The 15,010-nt window shown below is 37.1% G+C and overlaps 1 protein-coding gene across 2 annotated transcripts; it reads right to left on the reverse strand.

Moving 5' to 3' along the window:
• Positions 1-3,410: 3,410 nt before the first annotated feature.
• ITM2A (integral membrane protein 2A) lies at positions 3,411-10,490 on the reverse strand. Of its 2 annotated transcripts, XM_006872499.1 has the most exons (6): positions 10,330-10,490; positions 5,097-5,228; positions 4,632-4,829; positions 4,125-4,235; positions 3,747-3,897; positions 3,411-3,607 (listed from the first exon to the last, which is right to left on the reverse strand). In XM_006872499.1, exons 1-6 carry the CDS (start codon positions 10,438-10,440, stop codon positions 3,519-3,521), a joined length of 792 nt encoding a protein of 263 aa, XP_006872561.1. In that variant the 5' UTR covers positions 10,441-10,490; the 3' UTR covers positions 3,411-3,518. The 2 variants fall into 2 exon arrangements, with proteins under 2 accessions (XP_006872561.1, XP_006872562.1); XM_006872500.1 differs by lacking the exon at positions 5,097-5,228.
• Between the last annotated feature and the right edge of the window lie 4,520 nt (positions 10,491-15,010).

The following is a 15,010-nucleotide window of genomic DNA, read 5'->3' on the forward strand; positions in this document are numbered from 1 at the left end:
TCAATTCCTGGTGCCTTGTTCTTTGCCAATTCCTTCAATGCACCTTGGACTTCCTCCCTCAGTATCATTGGCTCTTGATCATATGCTACCTCTTGGAACAGTTGAACATTAACCATTTCCTTTTGGTACAGTGACTCTGTATTTCTTAAATCTTCTCTTGATGCTTTCTGCATTATTCAATAATTTGCCCAGTGAATCTTTCAATATTAAAAGTCGAAGTTTGAATTTTTTCTTCATTTCCCTCAGCTTGAGAAATGCTGAGTGTGTTCTTCTTTTTTGGTTTTCTGATTTCAGATATTTGTACATTTTGTTGTAATATTTGGCTTTATCTTCTCAAGATGATCTTTGAAATTTTCTGTTCAGCTCTTGGACCTCCTCATTTCTTCCATTTCCTTTTGCATCTATATGCTGGACAGCAAGTTCCAGTGTCTCTTCTGACATCCATTTGGACCTTTTCCTTCTTTCTTGTCTTCTCAATGACATTTTGCTTTCTTCATGTATGATGTTCTTGATGTTGTCCCACAACACTTCTGCTCTCCGGTCTTTAGTGTTTAATGTATCAAATCTGTTCTTCAGATGATCTCTCAATTCAGGTGGGATATATTCAAGGTCATAGTTTGGCTCTCATGGACTTGTTTTCATTTTCTTCAGCTTCAGTTTGAATTTGCATATGAGTAATTGATGATTTGTTCCACAGTCTGCCCCTGGTCTTGTTTTCACGGATGATATGGAGCTTTTTCATCGTCTCTTTCCACAGATGTAGTCAATTTGATTTCTATGTATCCCATCTGGTAAGGTCCATTTGTATTGTCGTCTCTTATGCTGTCTAAAGAAGGTATTTGAAATGAACAAATCACTGTTTTTGCAGATTTCTATGATGCGTTCTTCAGCATCATTTGTATCATCAAGGCCATATTTTCCAACCACTGATCCTTCCTCTTTGCTCCCAATCTCTGCATTCCAATCATCAGTAATGATCAATACATCTTGAATGCATGGAATTCACAAAATGTGGACTTCTTAACAATCATCATTGCCTTGTCTTTTATACCTGCTTATTGTCATTATGAGGAGCTCTGGGAGTGTACTGGTTAGAATCGGGTTGTGAACCTTAAGCACAGCAGTTCGAAGCTATCAGCTGTTCCACTGGAGAAAGATGAGGCTGTCTACTTTTGTAAAGATTTATAGCCTTGGAAACCCTGTACAGGGTCGCTATGACTTGGAATAGACCCCACGGCACATCATGACAATGACTGTCATTATATTTATACTGAACAAAGAAACAAAATATTTGAACATGGGCCTATTATTTGAACAAAAGGTTAAATAAAAAAACCAAAACCACTGCGATCTAGTTGATTCTGACTTAGGGACCTTATACAGCAGAGTGAAACTGCCACATAGGGTTTCCAAGCCCGCTTATCTTTAAAGAATCAGACAGCTAAATATTTCACCTGTGGAGTAGCTAGTGGGTTTGAGCCACTGACCATTCATTTTGAAGCTGAGTGTTTAACTATTGTGCCACCAGCAATCTTAATACATCTAAATGCTCTTAACAGTTGAATTGAAGTGAAAAATCATAATGGATACTTCTAATAACTAACAAAAAGCCCTAAACCATTGTTACTGAGTTGAGTCTGACTAATGACAGCCTTATAGATAAGATAGACACTACATGATTGCATTTCCAAGGCTGTCATATTTACAGAAACAGACTGCCATCTTTTCTTCCCATGGAACTACTAATGGGTTGAAATCACCAACCTTTCAGTTAGCAACCAAGAGCTTAACCATTTTACCACAAGGGATCCTTCTAAAACAGAGGTGGTAGTAGTGTTCCATTGAGTCAGCTCTGACTCATGGTGACACTGTATAGGGTTTATGAGGCTGTGAATATTTACAGGAACAGAAAATCATCTTTCTCCCATGGAGCACATGGAAGATTTGAACTATTGAACTTATGGTTAGTAGTCCAACTTGTAATCCACTATACTACCAGGGTAGCTTATGTAATGGTCCAAGAGCAGTAAAATATGGAATTATAAAAATAATGTGCGTAGATGGGAGGCAGTGGTAGACAAAATTTTACATGTATTTGTATCAGTACACAAAAGTTGAATTAAAAAAGTTATTTTTCACTAAATATTCTTTAAGTGATTAAATAAGAGGAACAATGGTTGAATATGAAAAAATTTATTATAGAGCAGTAAATCCATATGACCTAATCTTACAGCATTCAGTACCTATATAGTTTTGTGGAATTCACAACACAAATGTCAGTGATAAAGTATCATTGCATTAATGAAATTGAATTCCTTATGAAAATTGTTCACATATAAGTCAGATAATGGAGTTCACATGGAAATTCAGAGCACCTAACAGAAATGAAAAGATGTAATTTCAAAATTCAGGAAAGTTGAACAAACCAAAAACCAAAACTATCTTACTTATACTAAGAGATTTCACATGCTCTATTTGAAATGTTTAAAAACAAATTTAACTATATTAAATGTAAAATATGTTGTACCATATGGTACAGTGAAGGCCTTAAGGAAAAAAAAAATGCTGGAATTTATTTGTCAGGGTGCTATCTGATATATTTATTTATTTTGCTTTCTGAAATTTAAACCCCACATAAATGGCAATTTTGGCTTCTTCAAGGGAATCAAATGTATTGTGTTTCAATGTTATTTGAGTTTGGGGAACAAAAAGAAACCTGAAGGTACAAGATAATTGCTTTAGGGAGGGTGAAGAAAGGTTTCATAATGAAGTCCTTGTAGGACATCCCTTGCTACCCTCAAACAATCAGCAGGTAGTTTTGCTGTTTTTTAGAAAGAACATACAAACAAAAAACCCCCAGCACAACTTTCCTCGACTTTTTCTCACCATCTTTAAAAAAAATGTAATAATACATTCCCATAGTCATCCTCTGACCTTTAAGTTAATCTATCAAGATTGTCCCTTTGGAGTTTCCCAAAGCAGTCAACATAACCTTCTAAGATTACTTCTTTACTATGAAATGTCTTTGAGGTCGTCCTAACCTTCCTTAAAATGATTGATGCGTCTAAAAATAATTATTTTGTTTTGTTGTATTTTTGTGTGATGGCATTCCTATAATCTTGTTGCAAAGCTTCAATGATTTGGGAAGAAAATGTTCATTTGAGCTTTGTTAAAAATGTGATATTATTCCGTTCCTCAAAATTGATTTTTTTCATGGCATAAAGTGTATCCTTTTTTTGTGTGTTTGTGAAGGTACCCTAAGAATTATATTGCTGAAAGAACTTGTCTCCTACCATCCAGTGATCCTAAAGACACGTTTAAACATGTTTTGTTTGTTTGTTTGTTTATATAAACCCATCCGTGTATGAACTGGAGCCCTAGTAACAATACTTCATGAGTTACCCTTATATTAGAGTAAATGCTAAGTAAATATTTTGAGTATGCTTCACACTTTGATGCTGAAGTCATATTGTAAATCTCTGACTTCTTATTCTTATGGACATTCAATCTATGGTCTCTTATTCTTGACAAATCTTGGTCTCAACAACAAATTCATTGGGGAAGTGTCTAATCTTCCAGCATTTATCAATGGCACGTTTGTTGAAACCTATGAGGAAATGCACAAAAAAGTTACCTTTGAGTTATTTTTATAAATAAAAAGAGACCTGGATTTGCTCCCCACCTTTTCCCACACTCTATTCTACTGTCCCAATAGTAAAGAGTGAACTAAGAAACAAATTGCCTACCTAACAAGAGGTCTCTACGACAAAGGCGGAAGGCTTTGCGGTTGTTGCAAAGTTGGTAAATAAATATACCAAGATTACTAACATCACGAATCTCCTCCACAGCAACAAGGTCTTCACGAATCACAAAAGTTTGAGGCAAGTATCTGTCATTCTAAAAAAAAATTTTTTAAATGATTTTAATGAGAAATTGAGAAATTCTAAAAGACACTGTTTAAATCTTTACCTGTAGCAGATAGTGTTTTCCTTTTTTTAATATTTTGGAAATTATTTCAATTAAGTGGACTTTTGTTTTTCTCACATTACTCTTTTTTTTTTTAAGTGAAGTAACAAAATCATTTGGAAATGGTTATAGTAAAATTTAACCTTCAAAGTACATACCGCTAGTTTTCCAAAGAGCTCCACCAAATTCTTTGGAGGCATAACAACGGATGTATTGAGAGGTATCAGATAGCAGTTACCCAGCAGTAAGTCCAGGTAAGCAGTCATACCCTAATGGGGAGGAAAAAAGTATTAATTATGACATAGATGGCATTAACATTACATATTTTCCAACTGCCATTACCATAAGAACTCTAAGAGCTACATTCTCGCAAATTCAAATAATGTGAACATAATAGCAACACAATGGTAAGTGTTTGCTTCAAAAGTGATACATTCATACTTGTCATTGTTGTGGTTAAGTGTCATCAAGTCAGTTCAGACTCACAATGACCCTGTATAGGGTTTCCTAGGAGTAGTTGGTGGGTTTGAACCTCTGACCTCTAGGTTAGTACTCCACTGCTTATCTTACAGTACCACATCAGGACTCCACATTTATGCAAGGACCTGCGAATGAACTATGAAAAAGAGAACTTTCTAAAATACCTATAAGAATAAGGAACTCACTTTTTCAAAGTCATGAATAATCGCTGCAGGGTCACTATCAGAAAAACTGGGAACGGGCACGTCAATGATTGCAATGTTGTCATCCTCACGAATGTCTGCTTCCTCAGTCACAGGCATGAAGTAAGGTTCTCCTCCAGAGAGGATATTTGTGGGGTCTTCAGAATCATAGAAGCTCATTTCTCCATGGTAAATGGTACTCTGAAGGGGAGAAATAAATCCTTCCAACAGTCACTACTATGACATTTGAACTGTTTCTTTACATTTTTTATTAATCTATGTCCTGTTTACCTAGCTTGCTGATTACATTTAGCACCATGCAGATAAATCTATCTTATGAACTAAAAAGTAATGTCAAAACTTTCCTTAAATCTTTGTTTCTCTGCTGATCATGCTTATTTTCAGTTGCTACTAAATATACAGCAATTAGTAAGTAATCCAAATTATATGAAGTTTAATTATTTTTACCTTGGGCATAAAGTACTTGTAAATGCAGGCTCCACCAACAATAAGTCCTGCCAAGATGAATGAAAGGCCTAAGAGAGTAAGCATACATCTCCCAGAGGAGCTCTCCTTTTCCTTGGTGGCAACTTGGAGCTCCTATTTATTAAAAAGCAAAACCAAAAACAAAACCAGATTGTACTTTTAGACACACAGTTACTTTTGTGTAAAAATTATCTCATTTAAAATGCAAGTTACTTTTAAAAAATGCAAAATCATTCAGTTCTTAAAATCATTTCAAGATTCCAATTGCTATAGGTATAGAAATTCTCTGGTAGCGTAGTGGTTACGAATCGGGCTGCGAACCTTTAGGTCAGCGGTTTGAAACTACCAGCTGCTCCGCGGTAGAAAAATGAGGCTTTCTACTCCGGTAAAGATTTACAGCCTCGGAAACCCTGTACAGGGTCGCTATGGGTCGGAACCGACTCGACGGCACTTAATAACAACAACAACAACATAGAAACTTCTAATGAGATTATCCTCCTCCCTTCTGGAATTCTAAAACCCAAATACACATATGAAGTTATTTCAAGATACATATTTCAGAAATCAAGTAAAAAAAAAAAAAACCTTCATTCAATACAATAATTTTCAATGTTTAAATAAATGGGAATAGGTGCCTTCTCAGCTTATAAAGTGATAGGATAATTAACTTTTTAGACTACAGTTGTTTCCTTACTTTTATTTATTATTATTATTTTGTAAAATCAACTAATATCCCAATTTAAAGGAAATGTGGAATAATTTTATTTGTAATTTATTAAAAAATATATTTGTAGAAAACTAGGTTTGAAAGAACAGAGTTATAAGGGAAAGCATAGTTCATTTTCCTATTTTAGGAAGAAAAGACAGAGATATATTCCCTAATGCTACTAATTGTAATGGTAAGCATGAGACTTCATATTATTAGTTGCTGTTGAGTTGATTATGATTCATGGACCTCATGTACAAAAAATAGAACTGGTCCATAGAGTTATAAAGACTGAATTTTTGTCAACAGATCACCAGGCTTGCCTTATGAGTTATCTCTGGATAGATTTGGACACCAACCTTTCAGCTGATTGTTGAATATTGAACCACCTGTGCCACTGAAGAACTTCGTGAGACTTCTTAATGTCATTCAATGTTCTGCAGCAGTATATTGCATGAATGAAATAATGCTTTCCAAATTCTGGACAAAATGTTGGACTTTAAAGTATGTTGTTATTGTCAGGTGCCATCAAGTCGGAACCGACTCATAGCGACCCCATGCACAGCAGAACGAAGCAATGTCTGATCCTGGGCCAACCTCACAACCGCTGCCACACTTGAGTCCATCAATGATGCCACCTGGCCAATACATCTCGTTAGGGGTCTTCCCCTTTTTCTCTGACCCTCCACCTTACCCAGCATGACATCCTTCTCCAGCGACTGTTCCCTCCGGACAATATGTCCAAAGTATGAGAGACGAAGCTTAGCCATCTTGGCCTCCAAGGAGCACTCTGGCTGCACTTCTTCCAAAACATAGCACTGGCAATTCCTAGTACAAAAACTTCCTAAGTAGCAGTTAAAAATTCTATTAAATCAGTATTTTGCTTAGGAATTTGAACAAGAAAGATTCCAAACAAACAAGTACCTGATTAACTCTGCACCCACCCCAATCTCATTCTTGTTTCACAAAATGCTCAAGGATAGAATAAATGAAATCAGCAAACTTTAAGACCCTGGTAATCACAGGGTAAATCATTCAATTTTGTTTCAAGAAGACCATGAAAACTTTCCCAAAACAACTACTATTCTGTGTATGTAATCTAGCCCAGTAAATTAATTTGCTGAAAATAAATTAATGTTTTGAAGTTAAGGCAAGAGAAGAAAGCAAAGGCAGGCATTTGATATACATGTATGTCTGAGCTGTGGTTTGGTTTAATTGTTAAGTGACTGACTGAGCTGAGGATATTCCTGAGGGTGTGCTCAATAGCATAACCAAGTGTGGGTCCTGGAGGACAGGAAGGAGGCATGCCACAATGTCCAGTGAACTTTGGGTGGGAATGCAGCACCAGGACAGCACCACGACCTTAGCTTTCTCAGGCATCATTAGAAAAGTTGTTGTTGTTGTTAAGTGCCATCAAGTCAGTTCCAACCCATAGTGACCCTGTCTAGGGTTTCCAAGGAGCAGCTGGTGAGCTTGAACCACCCACCACCTTGCAATTCAGACAACTTTGCAATCTGGCGCATTAACCCACAGTAGGACTCTGTCATTAGAAAACTAGTATCAACAAATTACCAGACATTTAGCAGTGTAGAGCATCCTGTCACTTAATTACTATTGTTACTATCTATTAAATAAAGTCTCCCTCCACTTTCATATTGAAATGAATCAAGATATTCTTGTGTGGGGCAGAGGATGAAGAAGGGGAATTTAGAAAAGGAAGGTCCTAACTTGCCATTGTGGTGGTGTGATAAAAATGTAATACTTGCTTCCAAGAGTGTCTGAAAATTTTGACCAAGCAAAGTAACCTTGATAGTTGTCTTGAAAGGCATAGAGAAGATTTAAATTGTATTATCATACACTTCCAGTGTCTTGGATATGAATATGTTTTCTTTACAAATAACAGATTCTTCTTTAAATTTTAAAAACATTTGGAATTCATGTAGCTTAAAATTAATTTAGCGCAAACATTCTATTAAGACTATATAAATCTTAAAGCTATTTTTGTCCAAATAATTTTTATAATTTTAAAATTATTTTATACAAAAATGCTATTTAAGATTAACACTATGAAATAACTAAAAAACAGGGCACTCGAGATGGAGGCTTACAAATTATATTTTATAAGACTGACCTGACTCCCATAAATATGAAGTGATTTGCTTATAATGACTTCATTTGATATTTTTAGAAGAATCAATGTATTTTTTTCTCTCATTATTGAGCCATGAGAAGATCAATTTTCACTGTAATTTCATCTCTCCTTCCATTAATCATGCAGTTTCTTATTAAGCAAGATCTAATTATTAGAGCTTTAGTTTCATAAAATATATCTACATACAAGGATCAAGAATTTTTATTTGTAAATAAATTTGTTCGAATTCAGGATGCTGATGGCCATTAATAGTTAAATTCTATTTAAACTGAATTTTAAAGACATTCTACACAACCTGTGATTTTTAGTCTGTTGTACTCAATCTCTGATGAACATCACAATATAATTTCTCAATCAGGAATTATTAAATCAGTGTCCTGTTCAGTCATGATCTCTTGGGAGCTTCTCCAACATCTGACAAAGAAATACAATCATAATGCAAATGTCACTTTTGTTTGTTCCTCATCACACCACATACCCGGCAGAAATACTGCTTGCATATTAATTTATCCAAATATAAGTCATGACATTCTTTGTGGTAAGAGAAAAACAGAAAACTCTACATTGTGGATATATTTTAACTGCTGTTGTTATAAGGTGCCATCGGGTCATTTCCGAGACCCGATTAATAGTGACCCTGTTTAGGGTTTACAGGAGAAGAAAGCCCCATCTTTCTCTTATGGAGAGGCTGGTGGATTTGAACTGCCAACCATTTGGTTAACAGTCCAGTGCTCATCCTGTAGTGCCACTAGTGTTTGTTTTATTTATTTTATTTTAACTACCGGCATCGAATTGTTGTTAAGTGCTTCTGAGTCCCTTCCTACGCTTAGTGACCATGTCATTGGTTTCTGAGGAGAGCCTGGTGGGTTTGAACTGCCAGTTTTGTGATTCAAACTAACCTTTTGGTCCAGCTCACACCAGAACTCTAACTGTAGTTCTTAAGTGCCGTCGGGTCGATTCCAACCCATAGCAACCCTGTATAGGGTTCCCAAGGAGCAGCTGGTGAGCTTGAACCACTGACCTTGCAGTTCAAACAACTTTGCAGTCTGACGCATTAGCCCACAGCTACACAGCGGAACTCTAGGATTAGACCTCCCGAGAAACTGACCATATATCCCTTACAACTTTAAGTGTGAAGACAATTGCACATTTGACATGTCACATAATTAAAAGCTCAAAAATGGAAGGAAGCCTACGTTTGAGTCTGAAATATATAATACAGAACAGCTAATATGATTGCTATTCAGTGATAAAAATTCGACATAAACACATTTAGCATTTCAAATTATACACACAGTCACTTTTACTACACAGATTCACATTTCACTCAAATCACTTTCCAAATCTCCACTTCTGAACACAAAACAAGTTAGGACAGATTTGCAAGTTCCAACACCATTAATTTTGGAAAACATGAGAAAAATATGACTGTGTTTTAAATTTGAGATTTTGCTGGGGAAAATAGAAGCATTTAAAAACACTGAAAATATTATAGGTGTTAAAATGAAATATATATTGGACTGAGTAAATAATGGCTATTTTAGGAGAAACTCCCTACGATTCTGGTAAAGCTAGTAGTTTAAACTAGTCTGCTTCACATTTCTATATGGGGGAGGGGAGTATTGCTCACACAGAAATAAATTTTAAAAACAAAAAGAAAAATATTCACTGAGTTTCTTTCTACAGAAGATTAGTGTTTTCTTTAGGAAACATCACTCTGAAAACATACAAGACTCCTGACTTATTTAAGACTAGCCTCAACAAGGTTGACAGCTCAACTTAACCTTTGACCAGGGAGAAACTGAAACAAATACTGCCTCTAGTCAACATTGCCCTTTGCGCCACCTCCCCATCCAGTCTGAGCCCACACAAAGTTCTTACATTCTAGAAAATGAAGTCATCGAATTTCTTCCACAGGAAAAAAAAAAAAAAAAGACTAGTTACATTGCCTGCTCTTGTCTTCCCAGGCTTTTGCTCCACCTCTCTGGAGACTGCACGCTGCTTGAGTTTGGAACAGGGCAGAATATCCTTCATTGGTACCCAGTCCCCAATGCATTCCACAATAGAAGACCTCAGGTCCCAGAAGTTCCCCTCAAACGGCCTCACAATTGTGGGCGTGGGTTAGAGCAGACAAGAGTGTGGGCCAACACGCGGGGATATAGTGGGGCGCTAGGCAAGAAGGTAACATGATGAGACAGAACAAGGGCTACTGGCAAAATTCAACAAAGCAGAAATGTAGAGCAGCCCGCCAGGCACCAAAGGACTGCACAAAAACCTCCATTTTTTTCTTTGCCACCTTTCTACTTTTCCCAACCCCCAACCTGGCAAGCAGCCAGGGAAGGAGTTGGGCCCAATACCTTGCTGGTCAGGATCTGAGCTCGAACAGTGTGGCTCACAAGGGCTTCCACATCTTGTCGTGCTTCCTCTTTTTGTAAGGCGGTGGGAGTGTTGAAGGCTATTTTCACCATGGTAAAGCTTCGGACTGTGTGGTAAAGCGCTTCTGGAATCTGCTTCCAAGTCTGCAACTTAAAAGAGGGGGAAAAAAATGAGCTTTCCTTGGCAGCACCTCTGCTGTCTGCTTTGTGTTGCTGCAAGCCCTGATCTGGGAATACTTATGGAGCAATCCCAAAGTGGGTGGGAGATCCGGGGCGGACCCAGGGAAGGGCCTAGGGAGGAGCTGAATGGGGCCCAAGTGCTAACAGGAGGGGGTTGATAGGGGAGGAAGAACAGGAGAGTTGGAGTCCGTAATCTAATCAGGCTTCACATGCTTCTCCTGCACCCCAGGAGTTCTCCCTCTCACCCTGCGCCTTCAGATAAGAGCAAGGTAGGAAGCCTGCCTTGTTTTTGTGCTTTTGTGAAAGTTATAATAGTCCGTGACCCTGACAAAGTTTTCCATAACTTGTGCCTGCCCTGCACCCTTCCTTCCCCTCTCCTCAAGTTTCCTTACTTCGCAGGCATCCAGGCCCCAAAAGCAGGGTTCTGCACCTTTATAATAATACTTATCGTTTAAAGAACACCTTTAAAATCTTTTTATAGTTATTTGGTTCATTCTCTTAACGATTTTTTTTCTCTTTCTTTCGTGTGTGTGTGTGTGTTTATGCTGGTAATTTCTCAAAACTAAATTTCTTGGCGTTGTTTAGATTAGAAAAGTGAGGATCCTCCTCCTATATCTCCATTTTATAGATAAGACACACAGGAGGAGGAAAGCTCATCTTGAGTCCCTGAAGTAAACCAGATCTTTTCATTCTTTGAGGTGAAGAAAACAGTATGTTTTTAGCGACAGTGTCTTTTTCTCTTCATCCACCAGCTGTGAAGTCTTCAGGTAGAAAAAGCAGAGATATAAGCATACCTATGTGTTTAGGAAGGTGTCGGTGGGTTTGAGCATACAAAATTAAGCTATATGGGAACCCAATACTAGTAGGAAATACAGAAACCCAAAGGGGCTAAATTAGAAATCATGATTGATTTCATGTGGGCAGGCAGTGTAATCAGGATGCTTCCTCACACACAGTTAAGTCCTCCCAGGTTGGTGACACTGATAAAGAACTGCTGGGGAGAGTTGTGGTTGGGATTGGCTAGTTATGCAGCATTTATAAATAGTCCTGCTGAGGAAGACAGTAGAGGGGTCTGTTGTGTGTTGTGTCATGTCAATAACATTAAAGAAAAAAAAAAAGTCTGTGTTAAAGAATCCGCCATCTACCCAGCTATTTACTAAAGGGATTGAATACATTAAGAGCCACCACTGTTTCATCCAAGAAATTTCAGTTTGAATTTTTTCCTATGTGGTTTCCTTGACTATGGAAACTTTGTGAAAACAGCCTTCATTTTTTGGATACACCACAGAGGTGAAGGTGGATGGAGATGAACAGTGGGGAGCTTGTGCTTTATACAGAACCAGGGCCTTAAAAATGAGAACAGTTGAGTCAGCTTAGAAATGTTGACATACTATGTTCTTTCACTTATTATTTCTCAAGTCTGTCCATTATATTTTAATGTTTTTCAGGCAATTTTAGTATAGGCTGAAGAAAGCTAAACTTCTTAGTATGTTTTTGTTTATAGTTACCTTCTATCATCACCTTTGTAACAACTCAGCCTAGATTCCGTTAGTTCAAGTGCAAGGAACTGTGTGGGATGATAACAATCAGGGCTAAGTAAAAAGTATTGCTACTAGGGTTCCAATTAATACATGCATGATTTTATTTGAAACAGAATGGTTTAGACATGTTTCTGTGTTCAGTGGATAACTTCAGACAAGTTCTCTCAGTAATATTACAACTTGTCTCAGTCTCATTAGGGTGCCTTCAACACTGCAAATATCAGCTAGCTCAAAGACCTGAACTTTATATCAGTCATTTAAGTGAGATCAAAGTTAATAAAGATGATTTTTTTTCATTACTTCAACCTTTATTTCTTTTTCACTTCCTGACTCTCATTGTGAATTGGGTAAATGTTTACCAAGCAGATAATCAGTTCTACATTCAAGAACTTGCATACTATGTTTCATTTCAATTATTGTAATCTCCTCAATGTAACATAACTTATCACATTTCTTCTTTGTGATTCTTGTTCCTATTCCTTCTTTTCCAATTCGTTGTAATTTTGTCCTTATGTAAATGCTGCCCTTTTGATTTTGAATGGCTTACCATGCTATGATGTGCATACCTCAGTGTTATTGTTGCCACCCCACCACCATATACATATCTACTCTTTTTCTGAAAATTGAGCCATTATTGTGAGTTCATATTCCAAACTGAAGGGTGGCCAAAGGCCATAGTTTCTGGTTCCTCCAGTCCCTTTCTGATGAGTGAGTCTTCCCTTCTTTATAATTTTATTTTCCACCACATTTACTCTCACTCTATCCTAGACTTTTTAATGTGATCCTTTTCAGAGCATTTGGTAGCTGTAACCAGAAATCATCTAGCTCTTCTTATCTCACGATTATGGAAATTTATGCTCACATGTTCCATTAGTCCATTGTACGAATTGTTTTTAAGAATCTTCAATTTTCAAAGCTCTTCTTTACTCTCCACAGAGAAAGGCCAATATTTTCGCCTTAGATGGCTGCTCAATAACTTGCAAGATCCCAGTTACTACTCAACAAAGTAAGATATAGAACATTGTCTTTGTGAACTATGTGATGCTAATTGACCATGATGTCCCCCTAGGCTATGATTCTAAGCCCCCAACCAAAGCAAGTTAAACCCTCACGGTGTTTGATAATGTTTACAAAGCTGTTATAATTTAGCCCCTTGTATGGTGCTGTAAGCTAATGCATCAAACTGCAAAGTCATTTGAACTGCAAGTTCGGTGGTTCAAGCTCACCAGCTGCTCCTTGGAAATCCTATACAGGGTCGCTATGGGTCGGAATCGACTCAATGACACTTAACAACAACAACAACAACATGTTCCACCACATTTGTGGATTTTTTAACAAAGATTGTTCTTGTTGGTAAGCTGTTGTTAAGTGCCACCTAGTTGTTTATGACTCATAACGACCCTGTATAGGGTTACTAATGATCAGTTGGTGGGTTGGAACCTCTGGGCCTTTGGTTAACAAGCCAATGCTTACCTTATAGTGTACCAGTACTCTCCTATGCATACATACCCTCTATCAAGCCTTCATATGTTTGTGGGTATACTCCCACTATCCCTCCCACACCTCTTCTGCCTGCATAGCTATTCAGGTATACCCCCATAGATTTTTGTTTTTAGGACTGTTTATATAATATTATTAACTTTTATTCTCTTTAATTATTGTTTTCTTCCTTGTATCTTCTCATGCTTCTATTATTCTTCTGCCAACATCCCTCTTATTGTATGCTGTTTGTCTAGTCACCCAAAATTGTATTTTGATTTTATGGACTAGCTATTGACCCTACTCCACCATTCATCTGTCAGTTTGTCATACTATGGTGGCTTGTGAGTTGTGATTCTGGAAGCTATGCCATGGATATTTTAAATACCAGAAGGTTCACCCAGGTGGACACGTTTCAGATGAGCTTCCAGACAAAGACAGACTAGGAAGAAGGAGTAACAAACTATTTCCAAATATTTAGTCACTGAAAACCTTATGAAAAACAGAGAAACACTGCTATATATAGTGCCAGAAAATGAGCCCCTCAGGTTGGAATGCATTCAAAATGTGACTGGAGAAAAGCTGCCTCCTCAAAGTATACTTGACTGTGATGACACAAATGGAGTAAAGCCTGGGGGAGTAAAGCCCATGGGACCTTCATTTGCTGATGGAACACAACACAAAATTATGAGAAAAAGCTATGAACATCAATTACAATTCAGAACATGGAATGTGCAAACTATGAATCTAGGAAAACTAGAAAATGTCAAAACCTAGATGGAACACATAAACATTGATATCTTAGGTATTAGTGATCTAAAATGGACTGGTATTGGCCATTTTGAATCTGACAACCACATGGTTTACTATTCCTGGAATGACAAATTGAAGAGGAATAGTGTTGTATTCATTGTCAAAAACAACATATCCAGATCAGTCTTGAGATACAACGCTGTCTGTGATAGGATAATATCCATTGACTACAGGGAAGAACAGTTAATACCACCATTATTCAAATTTATGCATCAACCACTGAAGCTAGTGAGGATGAAATAGAAGAATTCTACCAATTTCTTCAATCTGAAATTGATCAAACATGCAATCATAATGTATTGATCGTTACTGGTGATTGGAATATAAAGGATGGGAACAAAGAAGAAGGATCAGTAGTTGGAAAATATGGCCTTGGTGATAGAAATGTACTGCAGATCACATGATACAATTCTGCAAAATCAATGATTTGTTCATTTCAAATACCTTCTTAAAATAGCATAACAGACAATTATACACATGGGCTTCACCAGCTGGAATACAAAGAAATCAATTTGACTACATGACTACATGTGCGGAAAAAGATGATGAAAAAGCTCTATATCATCAGTCAATACAAGGTCAGGGGCAGACTGTGGAACAGACCATCAGTTACTCATATGCAAATTCAAACTGAAGCTGAAGAAAATGAA

The sequence above is a fragment of the Chrysochloris asiatica genome, unplaced genomic scaffold, assembly GCF_000296735.1.
Source record: "Chrysochloris asiatica unplaced genomic scaffold, ChrAsi1.0 scaffold00201, whole genome shotgun sequence".
NCBI lineage: Eukaryota > Metazoa > Chordata > Mammalia > Afrosoricida > Chrysochloridae > Chrysochloris > Chrysochloris asiatica.